The sequence below is a fragment of the Platichthys flesus genome, chromosome 10 (assembly GCF_949316205.1).
Source record: "Platichthys flesus chromosome 10, fPlaFle2.1, whole genome shotgun sequence".
NCBI classification, from domain to species: domain Eukaryota; kingdom Metazoa; phylum Chordata; class Actinopteri; order Pleuronectiformes; family Pleuronectidae; genus Platichthys; species Platichthys flesus.
Genome location: NC_084954.1, coordinates 12,389,165 through 12,410,289, shown reverse-complemented (window position 1 = coordinate 12,410,289; position 21,125 = coordinate 12,389,165). Strand labels below are relative to the sequence as shown.

General features: G+C 41.8%; 1 protein-coding gene across 2 annotated transcripts; it reads right to left on the bottom strand.

The window, feature by feature from the left end:
- Positions 1 to 15,439: 15,439 nt before the first annotated feature.
- On the bottom strand, positions 15,440 to 20,844 carry pax1a (paired box 1a). 2 transcript variants are annotated; one of them, XM_062396606.1, is made up of 5 exons: positions 20,577 to 20,844; positions 19,354 to 19,974; positions 18,178 to 18,302; positions 17,530 to 17,746; positions 15,440 to 17,033 (listed from the first exon to the last, which is right to left on the bottom strand). In XM_062396606.1, exons 1-5 carry the CDS (start codon positions 20,578 to 20,580, stop codon positions 16,894 to 16,896), a joined length of 1,107 nt encoding a protein of 368 aa, XP_062252590.1. In that variant the 5' UTR covers positions 20,581 to 20,844; the 3' UTR covers positions 15,440 to 16,893. The 2 variants fall into 2 exon arrangements, with proteins under 2 accessions (XP_062252590.1, XP_062252591.1); XM_062396607.1 differs by lacking the exon at positions 15,440 to 17,033 and adding an exon at positions 17,299 to 17,382.
- Between the last annotated feature and the right edge of the window lie 281 nt (positions 20,845 to 21,125).

Genomic DNA, 21,125 nt, shown 5'->3' with positions numbered 1-21,125 from the left:
ATGTGACTCTCCCTGAGGTTTCTGTAGCTCCTTACTTTAGCTGAGGATGCCGAAGCTTTTTAAGCCCAAAAGACAAATTGTGATTTGTGAATATGGGCTATACAGTCAAAATTTGATTGATTGAGTTTTGTACCAATTCAATTGACTTTTTTTAAGAGTAGTTTAGTCTATACACACAGGATCACACTGGACACAGTTTTCAGAATCAGAAAGTATTTATTGCCAAGTAGGTTTACACCTACAAGGAATTTGCTCTGGTTATTGGTGTATACAATGAAAATAGAAACATAAAAATATAAAAACACAATAAATACAACACATAAGAAAAGCAATAAAAAGAAACAATATATATTTACTCACTGTTTACTTCTTATTTACTCCCTTTTTCTAATATTTATACAAAGTAACATTTATTTAGACATAAACATATCTAAATAAAATATATATAATAGACAAAAGATATAAAAAGTGAAGTAAAAAGTGAAATGCAAGATGCAAGACAGTGAACAGTGTCAGATTGCAATATGCAATGTAATGCAGTATAATATAATATAATATTATGTGTTAATTTAACACATCCTTGAGGTGTGGTGGCAGAATAAAAGTTAGACTTAAATCATGTTTTTCTGGGGCCTTAATTACCTTTTTTACAGATTATATACTTAATAGCTCTGAACGCCCTTAATGAAGAAAGATCAAGTCAAGTGCAAGTGAAGTAGTGCGGTATGTGCCTGATGTTTGGACAATGTTGGCTGCTACAGGTTTAATCAGGTTATCTGTCTCGAGAAAAATCCTTCGCTGGAGTAGAGAAGATGATTATCAGGTAAAGAGATAATCCACCTTGCTCACCTCTGGAGGGCAGCTGTTAGAAGCAGACATTATTTCCATCTGCCGTGGCCTGGCAGCAGGGGTCAGTGGCTGGAAATACACAGACTAGTGTGCTTCCCCGTGGAGACAGATGTCAAGGTCAGTGTTAAAGTACAGCCGCACTGTCAGCAGCTGGAGAGAGCTGAGGAGCGATCACTGTGAACTCAGAGTGGTAGATGCTGCTCAGGGTTACATGATAGCTGAAAAGAACAAAAATTGCCTCAGTAGAAATCTGTTTTTGCATTGACATGGAGCCACCAAGCGAGCGTCGATACCGTTTCCATTTTTCTCTTTTACCACCCATGTGGATTTCTCGTAGATCGAGATACCTCCCTCCATTGCACGCAGTGAATGTGCCCCCATGTAGGACAAAGCCCTACACAACCAGTTGGACCACAGCCTATACAGATTTGTAGAGATCGGATAAAGCACATCTGGGCAGTTTCGCACCGGCTGAACGAAAGAATGATGCTGAAGGTGACGAGGATAAAATGCGTGTTTGCTCTTGCATGGGTGGCATTTTTCGACTGCAGTTTTTAATTGCTATGCCAAACACTTTATTCCCTTTGAACTGCTTCACATAATTGCCGATTGCCCTTGAAAAGGAGATAGTTGCAGTTAGATTAGCAGGGAGAGACACGTTTTTTTTGCAGTTTGCATCACATAGATGAGGAAGGAATCTTTTAATATCTGCGATTAACTCCTGTTTCCTTCCAGCTGTTCCAGAGAAACACTAGTCGAGCACATGAGAGATGGTGTTATACAAGTTCCTGGGACTTTTTTGAAAATCCTCAGCAATCATCTCAGCCACATCCATCCAAACCAGTGGAAAACAAATGATATGAGGATGTGCTGACATGTTGAAGTTTACTCCAATTCTCATTTTGGCTCGGGCTCCATCGCTCTAGCCACAGAGGAGGATCTTCGCTCCCATTTGGCTTTACTGCGCAGCACTGATGTGCAGGCCAGCTCAGTTGGGTGCAGAACTTAGTCCAACTCACAACAGTAATTGCTGTATGGGTAATATTAACTGGATTCAGGAGGCCGACTCAGTTATCATCCACAAGGATTGAAATTGAATTACGGGGATTGTCACTTTTTTTGGAAAATTTAGGCCAAATATTTAAACTGATCCACATTTCCACTTCAATATAGAACATTTTCAACATTCGATTGTGTCTTTTCTCGGCCTGTACCTGGGAAAATGGGAACCTCTCCATCTCTATGCATTGCTGATCTTCTAATCCCCTGGATCTGAAGGTAAACAGACAGACTCTCGGATATAAAGAGGGACACTCACAATATTTAGTTAAGAGATTTCAGTCTGGAGGAGGGTTACTCACCTGAGAGCTGGGAATGTCTTTTGTGTGGCCGGACAGGTCAACAACATATCCATTTTCACTAGCGGATGGGAATGTGTTTGCTCAGGCCTATCTCCGGTCTCGTGGAAGCCCAAAGCTGTTTCATCCTGAATGGATACTCTATCGTTGATAATATCTTCAAGCTTTTTTTTATCCCGATTATCTACAAGTGGGTCCCGCTTGGTTTTAAATTAGCTCTGAACAATGAGGTTGATGTGTCACATGTTTGGAACGAAGCTGCGAACCATGAGGTAAATTTATATTCGGCCTTGCAGACTTCACCAAAACTCATTAGCTGTATAAGCAGAGGTGAGAAGACTATTCCTTACCTGTTCAGGTCAGGTCAACACCTGTCACAGGTGGTAAAGCTCTTCTCTCAGCAGCAACTCATCTCCTGCTTCATCCGCTCTTTACTCAGATAAGCCCGTCTCTAATGGATATAAGGGAAACTTAATATAACCATTTAAGGTGAATATAATGATGGCAAGACTGACTCCAGACTGTTTTTCTACATTCCTACTTTTTGGAAAATAAGTCTAAAAACTGTGCGATGTTTTTTCCATCATGGTAAATTCTATAAACTAGTTTTCATCCTGCAGTGCCGTCAATTAGTCAAATTCGAGTTTTTCCAATGTTTTCATTTATGACCAAGTAGTTGCAAACATATTGACCTTGCCATCAGCCTTAGTAGCATTTAGTGTAAATTGGCATATGTTAGAATGCTAGCACACTAAACGAAGAACATAGTTAGTATTATGCTAATGTTAGCTTAGCTTAGTACAGTCTCAAAAAGATGTCAGCAAGGCTGTGGACCAGTAGTGTTGTTACCTGCCTGATCCTGAGTCTGTGTTTTTTTTTGTTATTCCATCCATTTAGCTCTTTATTCCATCCTTTAATTTCTTGAATAGCTTTGTCGAAATAAGCAAAAAAATATTTGGATGACAATTCTCAGTAAACCCAGTAATTAGACTGTAGAAAATGTTTTTTAGAAACACACAAAGATTTTCTGTGTGGCTGAAATAAAGAGAAAATCTGTATATAAAACTCTGTTTTGTCACAAAATTCCAAATGCAAACAAAGAGATTAAAGTAATCCTTTAATATCACAAACATCAGCTATCGGGCAGATTTGTTCTTGTAGCTGTTAAAAGATTCGCTCGGGATGATTGATTGCAGCGTTGACGGCTTCAGCCAGGATAAGTCATTTTGAGTGGGTTCATCACGCCATCTTTTAGGGTTAGGTTATGTTAGAAATAAGAAAAGGGAGCTGTGTGTGTTGCAAAAAACAGCAGACGGGTTGACAGCTTGTCAAAGTGGTAATGACTAATTACAGTTCTCATCTAGCCCCGGGGCCAGAGGAATCAGCCGAGCAGTTTGCTTCTGTTGTTCGTGTCTAATTATTTTGACATGACAGGATGAGCAATCCCATAAATATCAGTCAAGTATGACAGGCGCCCACTGACTGATGCCTTGACTTTTCTCTCGTTGTTTACTTTGAGGACAAAATGCCTCTGCTACTGCTTATCGAAGACCACAAACCTACATTATGAAGCTTAACTGCGCCTCAACAGCTATTAAACCTCATTTGCAGTATCAGCATAGTATTTTGCAAATTATACAGTCTACTCTGGATCGTGCAGGCGATAAGGACTCTCCCCGGAGATTGGGGGAAATGGCTCAATTTGGGCCTTTCAGACGCACTCACAGGGAGCTGTGCTTGTGCATCCAGTCGCCAGCCTAACCGTGCGCAGTATCTCCACCTGAGATCAGAACGCTCCAACAAAGAGTCAGCATTCACGTCGAGAAAGATAGATCCCGGGGCTGGGAGGGGACCTGCGGTGTTCAGACTTGGAGTTGTTGAGTTGGGCAAGAATGCCTCGCCAGTGCCAGGTTTTATTTCGGCGTAGGTCTACTGCGAGAGCAATCACCGAGTGTGTGGCATTATGGAGGACATCCAAATGGTTAAGATGGAATTCCCTGATTGTTATTGAGACCTGAACCCCACTGTTCCCGAGGTGATCTCTATCAACCGGCACTCCTTGAAGCACACAGCTATTCATTAAAGATGGTTATCGGCAGGTCTGAGGCGAGAGCCGGCTTTTCATGGGCAGTCAACGGGGCGAGATCATTGGTCGCATCTAAGATCGGCTCACTCGACATTCTTCGACATGTTCTTTAACAATTAACACAACTTCAAACAGTCTCACAGGTATCCTTTTGCCTCCTTAGATGTCACTGAGGGCAAACAAGGGCCTAATGAGTCTGAGCCCATGAAACATGCTCACAGGGATAGACAAGAAATGGCCCGACCTCCCATAACAAATAAACATAAAATACCTCACAGATGCAACGAAAGATCAAGGCAGCGCTGGGAGAGATTATCCACGCTGAACTACCTTTGGACTCAGCATAGCATGAAGCTGCTATTATCTCTCTGTGAATATCATATCTAGACCTTCTATTTTCCATTACCGAGTGGTCTGCCTTTCTCGCAGCTGGAAATCTGCAGGATTTGTTCATGCAGCAGCTCATGCGTCAGTGTGGTGGAGCTGGAGCTGATCTGTGTTGGTTGCTTTCATGGTCGAGTGATTGCATGTTGAAGCTAGAAAGCAAGGTCGTTTTATTTCGCGGGCATGTCTTACTACAAGTCTGGACGAATTAGGAGTCCATCAATTTCATGTCCTCTTTTTTTTTTATACCTTTTGAAAAAAAGATCCACTTTGGGGAGGGGTCGTGTGAGTTGATCTGATCTCAGAGCAACTCATGCACTTTTGGCGACCTAATGAAGCAGCGAACACTTCCTGGTTCATTATTGCAGGCTGTGTGTGTGTGTGTGTGTGTGTGTGTGTGTGTTCAGGAGTGTGTGGTGGCTTGAATCAGCAGCAGAGGGCTCCATTTTCCTGCCGAGCTCCTAATTTAACACTTATAACCAATAACAGCATCTGAAATTAATCAATATGTATTGTGAATTTTAACCCTGATAGCATATTGAATAATGTCATTTTACACTCTTAGCGCTACAAACACTAAATATCACTTTATACTGCCTGTTTCTTTTGTTTTGTTCTGCTTTTCAAACATCTCTTCCCTTAAGTAAAGCAACAGTTCGTGCCTCCGCTCCATGATTGAGAAGGGTTTGTCAAACCCGGTTATCTGTTGTGATGGAGCGGGACGTTTGCCAGCCAGGAGTTTCCCTGCCATTAATCTTACTGTGGCTCTGAGTGACAGACCGAATTATCAACGAAAACTTTCAGCCACTTGAGACTGCTACTGATGTTTGGCTTTCAACAAAAAAGAAAAAGAAAAGAAGAAAGAGCGTGGAGCCATTCTTCTGGAGGAAGGGAGCAGACGCTGGTGTAACCTAAGCATTGTGGAACCACCTCCTCAGCCCCTGTAGTAGCACTATCTGGACAAACTAATATTTACTCCGAGACAGAGCAAACACACTCATTTACTCTGGCTTTAATTCAACGCTCTGGCATTGTTGATGGATTAACTCTAACGATGGAATCCAACCTGTCCTCTCGGTTTGATCTGGAGGCTTCTAAGAGCTCACTGCGCTGCCCTCTCCTCCAAGTGAAATGACTAGAAAGAGTTTTGCACAAAGAAGTTGTCGACAAAAAGATAATCACTGGTTCAAGTTACCCTCTCGCTGATGTCACATAAAAGTCTAAAAGTGGCAGACGGAGAGACAAGATCCTTGCTTACAAATTACCGATCAGCTGCTCCACCGTCAATGTGCATGTTATTAGGGAACAGCAGCCTCCTACAGAGATGAAAACAAAATCAACAACTGTCTTGTTTCTTTTTTTTTTCTCTCTCTCTCTGCTGTGCTCAGAGGGTTCGGAGGATTTGCAGCAGTCTACATGAAAAAAAGGGAAGTAACGAGCTGGTCTGAAGTCTGACCACAGTGCGGTGGATCTCTGTTGGAGTCAGGTCTGCTTTGAATAAAAACTGATTTGCCTACCCCCCCCCTAAATTTAGTCTCCGAAAATTACACACCCTTCAGAGCATTGTCGGAATGCGCGGGACTTGAAGGTCCTCCTTTCTCACCAGAGTGTAATAGGAAACTGCTTGTGTAGGGCACAGTGGTCATAAAGGCAAACACCTGCGCTGATGAAACTGAGGGAATCAATCTTCCTCTGCTCCTCCGTCAACAGCAAGCAGAGAAACGAGATTCTCCTGACCCGGCCGTTAGCTCTGTGCAATGAAAGCAGAGACAGGCGCTCTGCCGCCTGAGCCTGGAGGACAGATGGATGTGGGGAGGACCTAAGACCCTGAAAATCCTCTACAGCAAAGACTGAGGAAAGACGTGGAATGGTCCATGAATGATGTAGAGACCTAAGTTTTTGTTTGCCCTTTGTCGGTTTGAGGAAAATTGCCCTTTGATTTATGCAGTAAACCACTAATCCAGATGTAAATACAAGTGATTAATGTGTCATTAATGTGTTACTTTACTGTTGTTTCTTGCGTTAACTTGTAAACATCCTATGTCTCACACCTGATAATTCCCGTACTTTCTTGGCAACATTTAACTGACTCCTAATAACGTCATCAGGAAGAACTACACCCAGAATTAACTTTATTAAAATTACCAGATAATTTTACTTATAAATAAAGGTCCTGTGTTCAAACTGGGGTAAAATGCAAAAGGTAAAGGTTTGGTCACCCGGACTCAGAGGTGTCACAATGCCTTTTAATTGTTCTGGAAAGATCTGTCCTGAGCTTTATCCTTGACTACGACTGATGACATCTCTAAGTGACGTATCAGAACATCTCGGTATGTGAATATCTGTTCCCATGATAACATTTCCAAAATGGCTGTATGCATGGTTGTGCCGCATGGGACAGAACCAGCTAATTCTTACAAGCTTTTTTGGGGGGGTAGGTGAGTTAAATCCCATTCAACCTCCTTTAATGCTTTGATAACCTATTTTCCTTTTTTACATTGAACATGCTCTGAAGAAAAATATATGGGTTTATTACCTAAAAAAACATGTGACCCCACACTCACAGTCAGACAAATTAGCTGCTTACTTCATTAAGCTTATTCAACAATTGAAATTATTGTTTCCTAATTTTGAATTCAAAGCAAATATTTATAAATATAAACATGAGGGCAAATAAATTAATAAAAGCATTAAGATTGAATTCTACAGAAAACTAGCCTTTGTCAGTGACATATCTTTACATGATCAGACTGTTCGTACCAATGCATCAGTACGAACACTAGTCGAGGTGGACGTGGTTATAATAAACAGTCACTAACCTGGAGGTTGAGCCCCTTCCAACGAGTCACAGGATCAAATCTGAGTGGTTGTAGTTTTAAGAACAAATTGTGCTACTACAAAAAGTATATTATTACCCTTTAAAATGTTGTTAAGTTGATATAGAAGTAGGATTTAATAGAAATACTGATGCCAGGCACAACTATCTCAGTATTTTACGTAATTTGAGTAAATACAGTTAACAAAGAAAGTTGTTTCTATTGGATACCTTTTCTTTCTTTAAGTAATAAGTACATTTACATTTATATATGTGTATATGTATATATGTGTGTGTGTGTTGAGATGTATGTATGCACCAATAATAATTTAAAATGCAAACTATATATAATAGTTCTTATTATATATTTCAATTTAAATGGTACTTATGAAATAAGTCAGAACAAAAACTTAACTTAAATCATTCCTTTCAGTTAGAAAGGTCTTTGAAGTGATCTGATTCAACCTGCAGCTCTGTGACCTCAGAGTGAGAGCAGTCATCACGGAGCCGCTTCATCTTGCTCTGCTCAATGTGTTTTCATTGGTTCCACCAGTCAGTCCAGCAGGACACACTCTCCTTTGGGGGGAATCGAAGCCTTCCTCCAAGAATTTCCCTGTTTGCATTTGCAGGTGGACCAGAGATGGCATGATGGTGTGTCCATACAGTGTCTTGTTTTCAATGGACAAAGCATCGGCATTCCTTGGCACATTGCAGGCCCCCCGAGTGAAACCCAGACGAATTCATGCGCGTGTTTATTTGTTTTTTTTTTCTTCCACGTGACCCACGGACGGACAGACGGACAGCCTTGGATTTCACTTATAGGTCTCACTTGTAGCTGAGACCTTGTTAACTCAGTAATGGATAGCCCTGGTGTACATGGAGACATCCTCTCCATTCTTGTGCCACTGCGAGCAGGAAGAGAAGACAAGCACTTCCTTTATCACTCTGACACTCACCTTTTGTCCGACTCAGTCAGCGCCGCACAGAGGCCGGCTCTCTGTGCGGCGCTGGTGGTTAATGGCTCCTCTTCGGCTTTTCCCGTGAAGCAGCACATAAAGGAAATATTTTGCTTTATGTGAGGTGTGTGCGATGTTACTGATAAACATGACTCCATTGTCAACTTACACAATACACAGTGTGCTGTGTATGTACCATCTCTAAAACAACACGTATACATGATGTGTTAGGAGATGTCTTTATTGAAAACATTTAGTAAAAATGCTTGGATGATTTATATCCTGATATTAAACACGTGCAAACATTATTTGGCATTATTTGTTTATTTACAGGATTGGTTGTTATCATGCAAACCAATTGTCTCCACAACTTGGACATATAGAAGCACTTATTCTCAAACACACACGTCTTCTTTCCTGAGCTGCTAAAATACCCGTCAGCCGGAGGACAACAAAATGATTGTGTTTCTCAATCGGGTTTCACATCATGACCAAATTGGAGCTGAAAGACAGACGGCTCACCAGACAATTGAAGCCAGTTTAAGTATTTCTGCAGAGGCCCACCTTGCTATTGTGGCTTGGAAGGGTGACTGGTGGTTGAGTCAGTCTGCAGAGGAGGGCGATGACAGGGAGGAACTCCAGTTCAGAGTACAACCACCCACATGGCTGTGTGTCTTGTCTGCCGATGAGTCCGATACATAAGAAGAAATCTTATTTTGAAATGTACTTTTTTGTTGTCTCAATATTTAGAAATTAATTTATTGTTATAAATTATCTTGTCTCATAAATATATATATAAAATTATATATACTATTAAGGGTGAGTGTGTATTTTAACTGGTTATTCATAAGAGAAATAAAAAAATTATACAGACTGACCTTTGACATATTATATGTTGTTGACAATATCTGCAGCAGTGGTAGCATTTACTCTATTAGTATCTAATTGTATGCAAAGAAATATAATATTTTTTTTTAAGCTACTTTATATTCCACTCCAGTTCATTTTCCAATATTGTAAATGTTTCCCCTCTTCATTTATTTGATACCTATATTACTAGTTTTTTTTTAAATGACCATTGTAAATACAAAAGTATATTCTCTCCTTTATAGAATGTGATATGTAGATGATATATGAAGCTTTAAGTATAAATGTATGGATTAAATTGCCTAATATAGAATAACTTGGTCTCTATTTAGAACACTTGATGCAGTATACTGATGTGAAATATGCAACAATAAAAACACTATGAAAGGAGCCACTCTGCATAATGAGAGCTTTAATTTTTGGTATTTTTTTCTAATAATAACTCTGTATAGTTAGATTCTGTTTATAGTAGTCTATATAAGTATAATGTAATGAATAATAAGTAGATTAATCATTCCTCAGTATCTCTTACACATTTCAGTGTCAGCAGGCAGACGTCTTCATTTCCGTTTCCCCCTGTGCACACACCATGTCCTGCTGCCTCTCACTTATTTTGAATATGGTGTTGTGTCAGTGGCTGTGGCCTGTGGGGCTGCGCTCTCTCCTCCCAGTGGAGGGGCTCTATCAGACCCTTCATTCAGTTTAAAGCCATGTTTTCGCCATGCCAAATTAACAGCCACCCTTTGGGTCAATGCTGCGTGCGAGTGCTGAGATGGGAGAGGCGTGTCTGAGTGGGAAGCACCAAAGAACAGCGACATGCACGCTTCTCCACAACTGGCTGCACTCGGTGTTCTTCAAAGGGCCGTTTCCCCTCTCACTGTCTCTCTGCCTCTCGCTCTCTCAGCGACGCTTGTTTGTAGCTGCAGTGGACTGCCCGGCGCATCGAGCGCCCGTGAGCAGACCCCGGGAGGAAAGGCCTGTTGTTTTTTAACACCTGATGATACTGTCAATATGGGAAGGCTCGGACAACTTGTGTAAATGTTTAATTCACCCTGGATGTTGCTGAGGGCAGGTTAAGGTCGGGTGCGTTTGTGTTGATTTAGACATCAGCCTGTCTTGGTTATCAGCCAACAGGTCCCTGAAGAAAAAACCCTGACTAGTCATACGGGCTGGCGGCTCCGACTGGCGCCGGTGTCACGCACGGCGAGGGAGTGGCGGCAGTAGCAGAGCGCGGTCAAAAGGTTGACTAATGACAGTCGGCGTTGTTTACCTCTCACCCTTTGTTGCATTATCTCTCGGTGCACTGAGGATCTGGCTCCACGCATGCAGTATCCAACAAACACAGCAACAGGCTCCGCTTGACTCAGACCTGTAGTTCCTGGTAACTCATTTGAATATGGAGGTGAAGGCCTCGCTCCTCTCAGAGACCACAGGTCAGGGTGAATGCTTAAAATGAACACAAGGTTCCTTGACGCCCAATTCTGAAAAGCAACAAACTATCTGAGTCTCCTTCAATAAATGTTGTGGTCTATTCGACGATTCTGAGGCCTCAACAAGATCAAGCACCTTTGTGTGAGCAAGCTAAGTATATGGACGCTACAAAATAAAAGATTTAGTATATTATTCCGCCTCTTTTTTTTTTTTATCTGAAAGTATGTATTTGTGGCCCATGTTTAAAGATTCATGTCTTCAGTAAGAACAAATAGGTTTTGGGCTGAGCGCCGCAGAGGGTAGAGAGGTCATAAAGTTCGTTGGTTTTGGTCTTTTCATGGGATTTGTGGACTTAAACTTCAAATATAGACTAATCCCAAGTCCTGAAATAGAAGAAAATACATGTGATACATCACTAAGCATCAGGTAAAATATCCAGTGAGTCAGATCGCTCCCTTTTCATCTCCTGAAATGTCTATCCACTCGTGTCATATAGCTCCAACCGAGCTGCAGGATTTTCCTCCCCAGGCCCACAGACAGTACCGTGGTTAACCACTCACATTTTTTGGGAGGAGAGTCATCATCTTATTATCACCTAATAAGAATTTGAGCCAGAAATTTACATGAAGACAACCCTATAAATCCAACGTTGCATAGATTTTCCTTTTTTTTCCAGAGCTGGTAGCCTTTAGTGTGCGGGTGGCGACATTTAGCACAGTATATGTTTCAGCACACTTTAAATAAGTCACAGATGGGCAGCCGGGCAGAACATTAATTCTATAGTCTCCACAAATTAGAGAGGATCCTGCTGCTCCGACGACTGTCTCCGACTTTGCCCAGACCTTTCACCAAAATAAACCTCCACTAGCAAAACTGCTGACAAATTTCCATAGAAGAAAGCCTGTGTGTGGACTCTCCTCCCCTGCACACTCCTTCAGACGTCGATATTTACACACCAATTACCCACGATGCACACAAATCACAACAAATTACAAGCATTCTTCGAGTTGCTTGTGAAAATATGCCGGCTTCGGTGGCGGTGGCTCGTTTCAAAGAGTGCATTTTAATTGTGTTTGCAAACATAATTTCATGCTCTTTTAGTCATCTGTATGTAATAATCAGCGCTGGGCCTCTGCAATTCAATGTGATCCTGTGGTTATTCCCTTTTATTGCCGTGTGTGCCGTATCCTCCGAGGACCAAAAAACAGCGGCGGAATCCTCCGGAGAGAGCAAAGAGTGAAATGATACGTTTTCATTTAGAAAGCCCAAATGTCATCATCATGTCTCTGTCCCTTTTGCTTTCAGAGCGCGTCTGGTTGATGTGGTGAGCTGGCAGAGCGAGTAAGAACATGGGAGGGAGACATTTATCATCCCCCAGACTACAGAGCTGTAACTCTGCCTGCTTGGAAATCCTGCGGACAGTCAAAGGAAAGAGAGAAGAGAAAGAGAGAGAGAGAGAAAAAAAAAACGACGGTGATTGCATTACAAGGATGACATCGTTGCAGACCCGCCGCTTTGGTGCTTTAGTTTTGGGTGGTAAACTCAGAGATGCATCACTTGCAAATGAATCTAATAAGAACATGTCATTTATGCATCTGGGCGTCCCTGAGCCCCCTGTGTAACTTTCCACGCTGTTTGACTCTCGCTGTCCGCTCACACTAAACCGTCACACAGTGAAAACATCACGCTATGACCAGAATTTCAAGTTATCGCTCCGCTTCTCGCATGCCAGTCAAAGAATTACACCCTGCTTGTCAAACAACGTGACAGGGCACATGTTGCAGCGTTGTACATGTTTGCACTCCACCGTGTTTCCATAGCAAGTCGATTCATTTTTTTTTAAAACTCTAGGCCCTCTATCCAAAAAATCTGAACCTTTGCCAACTTGCCACTCTCTTTCTAAAAGGTTTCTCGCGTATCTTTCGTATCTTTCTTTTTCTTTCCAGGACCTGTCTGAGCTGCCGTGTCGCCTGTCCTGAGATGCTCTCCTGTTGACTTTTTTTTTTTTTTTTTAGTCGAGCAAAGGCAGGAGTGAACAAATGATTCCTGGCCAACTTGGCGAAGGTAATTTCCAAAAAGCAGAGATGATTTTTTTTTTTTAAAGTCTTATATCATACCCAGCAAAGTGTCAAAGGCATAAACTGAACTAAAGAACACTCAATCTCTCCTGTACACACGGCAGACAGTGATGAATCGAGACGTCTGAAGATAGCAGTGACCTGTTATTGCTTTTTTTTTTCCCAAAGGCATCTCTGTCACCATTCCACCACTGCTCGGATTATGAACAGTGCTTTAATATCATATCCATTAGGATCAAGGGGGCCAAGTCCCCCATCCGTCTCTCCAAGTATCTGTTTAAGCTTGTGGTATCTGAGAATCCTTTCAAGTTTAGAGTCGCAGAGGTAACACTCTCAGGGTCACGGAGGTCAGAGCGCTGTATGGTCTGGACGTCTGCACACTTGTGTACATTGCAAGTTTGGCCTTTGCAGTGTCTGTAGTCTCTTTTTGTCTCCTTTGCACAGTTTTGAAGTAACATCGAATAGATGAGGATAAATAAAGAGGGGAGAATTCGTATTTTTGCAAAAATGATGAAATAAACAAATGTGTCACTTCCTTCAAATAGGAAATTCTATCCTCAGCCTTCTAATCTATCTTGTCAGGCCTTAACTCCACATTTGCATCCAACACTGCACACCAGGATGTAAAAACAACAAAATATTGCCAAATATTTTGACTATAATAAACTTGGATACGCATGGCTTCACCACAGGAGGAGATAAATTAATTTATGACTATCAACACACAATTTGAACACTATCTAAAATACACACAAACTTAGTTCTTATGATCATTCTGGGATGCTAGAAGTGGCCCCAGTGGCAAATTGTCGTGTTGCAACCGTCTCAAAACACGCTAAAGGCTCTTAAGAAATATTACATGTCCTGTATAAATAGGAAATATCTATTCAGAAGCCGCCCACCTGCTGCCCCTCCGACACAGAGGGGTCTGCAGAGGACACAGTGGGGGGCATCACTTGCTGCCCTGATTGATGACCATAGGTCCCGCAGGAAGTAACCCCGCCACCATGAAGGAGTGTTTTCTGAACCCCAAGTGGTATCCGGGAAAACATGAGCGACTCCAGTCTACATGTGTTCTCGTAGGCCATCTTAATGTTTGGATTTACTGAGTCACTTGGGATTCCGCCGCAAACGGGGAAATGAATCAGTAACTAAAAAATTGAGTTCACAGGCCATGCAAGTTCCGCTGTGTGTCCTAAAACTTGCTACTAAGCTTGAAGTGTATATGACACCTTCCTTCTGTGTGTTGAGGACCTTGATTGAAGGACCTTAGCAGTGAACTCTCTGAATAAATTCGTATTTTCTGGGACAATTTTTCTGAAATCTAAGATAAACATGAATGACCATATCTACAGTATCAAGCAGGATGATATAAGACATCTCCGATATTTTTTTAGACCTCTGAGCAAAGGCTGATCATGCAATACATTAAATATCAGGCTGAAACCATGTAAATGTATCTATAAATATTGCCATTATTGGAATATATAAATTAAACATATATCAAAAAAGCTCAAAACTATCTTTTACAACAAGCTATTATCTATCATTTTCATTGCAGCTATAGCTTCAGTTAAGAATTATCTGCAACTGTCCTTTTAGGCAGAATCATAATAAAAACACAAAGAATCGTAAAGAAAATCCCAATCCGACCATAGAAATGATTCCAAATATTAACAATATATTTTCAATTGATTTGAGGGTAATTGAAGTGTATTTATTTGGAATAAAGTGGATTTTGTAATCACTGACAATACTTGATAAATATTCCATTTTTCAATTCCTTTCCTACACTTATAATATTTCTCTCAGGCTATATTCGGACTGACTGTCAAGCTTGATGTGAAACAGTGTGGTACTCATTATTTATATGGTATTCAACCAATCATCACATTTGGATCCTAGACAGCATCGGAAACTTTTAAGCAGTTTTTGCTGATCAGGTTTATGAATGTTTAGAGTAAACAGGTAATCAATAATCTAATTGGCTGACCTTCCGTTCACCTCAGTAAATATCAATCAAGCTGTTTCTTGATCTACCCTTAAGGTCAACTCCCTATTTACAATGAAAACTACTGTATACGACTGTGTGGTTATGTGCTTATTAAAATGGGAAACTACGTTCATTACACTTTATATAATAAATCATTCTAAGTTACAAAAATACCATCATGAAATATTTTTCTCTGATGGCATCTACACAGAAGGCGCTCTTGAAAATCACAGAAATGCTCAAACTCAACCAGACTTAATTGGCCTGTCACCAAACTGTATTTCACACATTCCCCCTGCAACAGTGGAGGAGACCAAAACTCTGTGAAGGATTACAAATAAATTAAAGATTTAACAGCTTGAAGCTGCCCAGAAAAATACATAACCACCACAGGAAATAATACAATATCTAATCTAAAAAAAATGAAATAGAAAAAACTTTAGATTTATGAAAATCTCCACCCTTCGTTCCATTATTTGGGCTGCTGCTATTAATACGAATAAAATTTGTAAATTATTTACTATGTTGATAATATATATAATTATGATTCCTTATGATAAACAAACAATTATTTTATCTAACCTCAAAGATGAACACAACAGGGGAAAACCATGATCACGTCAAAATTGTCCCTTTTCTACAGAAACAAAATAATACAACGTTAATAGGATCATATATTATTTGAAAACATGTGCATCCTACAAAACTATGGAACTGTATTTAATATTTGAGGTAACGTTTTAACACAATTGTCATATATAGACTCGTCATGGAAAAGAAAGGTGAGATCACAAAAGAAGTACAGTTCCGTGAAAATTCGAACTTTGGAGAATTTTTCGTTTGGACGATGCCATCGGAATAAAATGTTTTCAGGCCTGATGCCATCTCCACACGGCTACACACATTATCCGCGAGGCTGAAAGTGCACGGGTGGATTCAGCTGCTCTCTCCTGCACGATCAGCCCTCACATTTCCATCATGGCACACAGGTATCAATTACGAGTCAGATAGCATCTGTGGAGGCACCCGGCATGTGCGCATGGAGCGCCGGGCAAGTGTGGGGAGGTTACACCTGAGCAAAGAAGATCACGGTTCCCACTTATCAGTTTGATTTTCTTCGATCAAGATTTAAATCGTATCCACATGAGACTGGCTAAATGTGGATTATTCGCTTAAATTAACGAGCGACCCGAATAGGTTTTAGGCCATTTAAAGCAACATGGAGAGCAAAATGTCTCCGCCAGTGTCAGGACTGAACCTCCCGTCAGATAAATGTTATATTTCAGTCATGTCCAATTAGAAGAAAGGCAGCTGTAATGTGATAAATGGCGGGTATTGAGGGGATTGGAGTATATGTGTCTATGGTGCAGACATGAAAGTGGATGGTTTGGGGTTGAGGCCCTCGCTGGTTGAAACCAAACCGGAAAACAACCATATCTTTAAACCTACACAAATATTTTAACACCAGCTTCATTTGCAGAATTAAGCAGAAATAACATGCGCTGCAAGACCATGTGGCATTTAAAGAAAGCCTTTATTTTTATTTTTTAATATTTACAATGGAATTATAAAAATATATAATTAAAGCTTTGGCAAATATTTTACATTTACACAATTTAGTTATTTGTTCACATCGTTTTGTCACTGTAGGATTGAGACCATGGCCACGTGTTAAATAGAATGGCGGCTTACAGAACAGCCCGTGGTTTTATAAAAAAACATCGATGACAGACTGAAAGGGCGAGACGTGTAATTTTTTTTAATCTCCAAAAGAGAATATAGAGTCTAGAAAACATGAAGTAATTCAATGGAGGGAGAGAAAACTATCAACCAATGAGGGGAGACACCGATACATCCATGCAAGCTTACATTCATAAGGCCACGAAGGCCGATAAAGCTACACTATACTGTATTCATAATGCAGGTGAATGGGCCTGTGTTTGACTGTGAGTTACAGCACCCAGGGGTGGGGTTTGGGAGGGGGGGGGGGCGGTATAGAGTTCAGACTTACTGTTGGAGATTGTTGAAATGAGTTCATTTAAAAGGGTCTGGTAATTAAGGTGGTGTAAGTCCCAGTTATGATGATGAGGTAGGGAGACTTAGTCCGTGCACACTGTTCATGTCTCCATGTTGCTGCTGCTGCTGCTGTTGTTGTTGTTGCTGCTGCTGCTGCTGCTGCTGCTGCTTGCTCAGCGGACTGGACGGCTTTCTGTCTCCTGCACAACACAGACGAGAAATGTTAGTGCACGAGTCCTGTGCACGCAACTGCACATTATTTACCTCTTAAAAAATAAATCCTCTAACGTGAATTGCTTCAGAGAGAAGTTTCGGTGCACAAACGGTGTCTTATTTCCCCTCAATTCCTTTGCGTAAAAGTTGCCTTGGACCACTTGGCACACATGACACTGGCCATGTCTGGAAGATCAGTATTTAATAATTGACGTATAATTCGACGTAATTTGGGATTTGGTAAATGTTTACACTCTGCTGCGGAAATTGCTTGTTGGACAAGTGTACGTGCCTGAGATGGAAACGAAGGGGGGGCAGTAACACCTCAGTCTTGCTCTAGGTCGATATGATAAAAATACAAAAAATACTTGTTTATAGCCTATTACTACTAATACTACTCCTATAATAATAATTAGTATTATTAAAATTATTATCTTTCATTACATAGGGGGTACAGTTTTAAAGACACAAAGACACACACACCTTCTCGGGCATGGTGGTGCTTGAAGGCCATGGATGAGTGGATCTCCCCCGCGTGCATGCCCATCCCGCCGCCCGGGTGGGACAGGGCCTGGCTCTGCTGCTGCCAGTGGTGGTGTCCGGCGGCCACATAGCCGCCAGTCGACCCGCTGTACACCCCGTACTGGTTGGTGGGAGAGTAGGCACACGCCGACACGTAACCGGACAACGCGGAGGAAGGCTGCAGGCAAACAGAGAGGACAGAATGAGCACAACTCGCCTCGTTCCCCTCAGGACTGAACGTGACAGGGTGGCCAACAGGGATTCTTAAAGATTGGGGTCAAACTGGTTTAGAAGTGCAGGGAAACAAAATGAGGAACAGCCTACACGTAGAGTTAATATAATTGAATTTACCACAAATAAGACTAATTACGGTATATATAGAAATAAATATCATCTGACGTGACTTCTGAATGAGGGTCTCTGATATGGAAACTTTTCACAGGTCTGCCACGAGAGCAATTATTGACTCCAGGCCTCAGCCCACTTTGGCACAAAACATTTGGACCGTTTCCAAGCAAGCAGAGAAAATGGCGTGGACACAGCAATAGAAGAGTTGCAGGCAAAACAAACGTTCAAAGTTGTATTATCATTATCCATTTTTATTTTTACCTGAGCGTATTTTATGTCGGCGTCAATGGCGGATTTGTCGATCCCGTTGACCGTGTGAGCTGCTGGGAAAGCTGCTCTGTTCCACTCCTCCATTTTCGGTGGATATCCCTCCGCCCCAGCCATGGCTGATTCAGAAACAGTAACTCCGTGTCAAACATGTATAAAACGTCCAATTGATAAAACGTGGGGGAAAAACACACGTTTTGCTGCCTCTTTTTAAATTGATAATAAATGATAAACAATTTACCTATTTTTAAATGAATAGGCATTGATCCCCTGAGCTATTAAACACATTGCATTTTTAAAACATTATGTTATGGTTAACGAAAGCAAATATCATATTTAATATATAATTTATTGTTCAAATTATTACAATTATCTACGTGCGTAATTGCGTGTAATACTTGTGAATTATAAAATTATGCCTGAGATTTAACTTCATGAAGAGAAAATAAGTTGAAAGCAAACAACATTACTTAAAACTTAATATCTATTATATATTTCTAGTTCATTTAATGATTTATATTTATACTTTTACAGGATTATTATGTCCTATAACCTCGCATTTTTTTGTCACATGTTTGCGTGAAAAAAGTGGAATGTAAGCAATACCTACACAATTATAAGATTACACTGTCGACCTATTTAAATAAGGATAAATATATATTATTTTGTTACATATTAGTTAATGATTACACGTAGAATTTGTATAATAAAATACACTGGGCCTTCAAAAATGCAATGGTCCATGGCGACTTAACAGTGACTACACTAGTGTACACACCTGATAAAAAACAGCATGTAAAGGATCAGAAAGGCAAAGAGAAAGTGGCTGTAGAAAGTAGCTGAAGGATTAGAGGGATATAGCAGGTGAGCAAGGTGTTTGCTGACGCTTCATCCCATGAAAAGGCCCATTGACAGTGGCCTAATGCCTTGTGGCTAAATACTGAAACGAAAGCCTGTATTACATCCAATGGACATATTGTTGTTCCTGGAGCCAGGCGACGGTGTGTGGAGTGAAATTCGTCATGAAGAATAGGACAGTAATAACCAGCTGCAAGGATTTATTCAGACCTAAATTGAAAACTTCGGGAGCTGCGGGTTTAGATGTTTGGCACAGAGGCGCAGAGGCCTGAGATTTTCTCCCAGAGCACATACTGGCTTTGGTTTCCTCACCTGTGGAATCCATGAAGGCTCGTATGCCGAGGATGTTGCTGACGGTGTGCGCAGAAGGCCAGGCCCTCGATAAGCTCATATGCCCGGCCGTCACCGGTACTCCAGCAGGGCCGCTCATCTTTGGCGACATGGTGTTGGGGTAGGAATAGGGGTAGATGTGGTTGTACGAGAGGCCAGCCTGCGCGGACGCTTGCTTGCCGCCCTCGTACTGGTTGGGCTGTGAGAGATTCCCAATCTTGTTGCGTAAAATCCTGCTGATCGAACTCACCGACGGGACATTGTACTTGTCACAAACTCCGTCCGCCAAAAGCCTGTCCCGGATCTCCCACGCAAAGATCCCGGGGTCGCTTTGTTTGTATTCCCTGATATTCTTCACCACGTTAGGCGTCGTGACCCGCGGTTTGCTCCCGCCGATGGCACCGGGCAAGATGGAGCCCGTCTCGTTGTATCTCGCCAAAATCTTGCTCACGCAGCCGTGCGAGACTCGGAGCTGCCTGCTGATGTCGCAGGGCCTGATCCCGAGCTGAGCCAGCTCCACGATTCTCAACCGTATGGCGTTGGGCAGGGGTCGTCCATTGACGAACACGCCGCCCAACTGGTTCACCTCACCATAGGTTTGCTCTGCAGGAGGACAGATATTTCAAATGAATGCACAAATGACTGAAATAAATACATATAAAAATCGTCCATGCACTCGTGACCTGCCAACACATATATTTTCAATAAGCAACAAAATAGACAAAGGAAGCCACAATGTGCTCAGCCTGCACCAGTTTGACTCAGGCCAACTTTAAATTGCAACTTAAATTGTGTGTTTTTAGTTGTTAAACACGTGCCAGCCTATACACATCATAGCAACTGTTACAAAAGTGTGTGTGGCTGGGTTTACCCTCCACCATTCCTACGTATTTAAAAACAACACTAAAATGGCGAGCTTGAGGAACACACACCGGGAGCTCTTCAAAGAAACGCTGTACATAAGATAATTGTTTGCGTTTCCATAAGATTTAAAGATTTACACAGACATCAGTACCTGCTAAGGAAAAAACTCCATCACGAGATAAACTTGACAAGCTGTCGCCGAAAGATTTGCACACAATGTGAACTGTGAAGAAAAGGAAACACTAAACGCAGATTTCTGTTTTTACGCAGAGACACCGAGTCTGGATACGCTTCCATAACCCCCCCTGCCTCTGAAGCATGCAGATGAAACCCGGGCTTACCCATTTGTCAATATGATTCGAGATGCTGGGGGAATGTAGGTGCCCCTTCAAAAGGCAGAATGCGTCCGAGAGACGGCGGAGAAGGAAGGGGAACTTGTGGTGTGAGCCCCAGAGGAGGAACACGAGACCTCCAGAAATCTCTTCCCACTGCAGCGTAGCCCCCTTCTGGTTTTCTTTTTGAAAGCAAGTAAGAGGTACACAGCGGCGCTGAAGTGATCTTCATCCGATAAAAGCAAATTGAAGTTGTCCCGGGGAGTCCGGGAGTTTGCTGGAATTAATTTGACGCGTCAATCTTCGCTGTTATACGCGGAGCCCGTGCCTCGGTGTCATTGGTCGTCCTGCGCTGGAAACAGCTGTCAGCCAATGCAAACCCCATCCGGTTGGAGCCGTGCTGCCTCCTTGAGATATTTTTGCATAGGGGGAAGTGGCAGAAAGGGACGCCTTTCAGCCAACGTGCAGACTTCTGGTGAGGACTGTATACATCACAGGAGATACGCGCAGGGATGACACAGGAGAGTTATCCATGTTTTCAGCTCCAAATTAGACCCC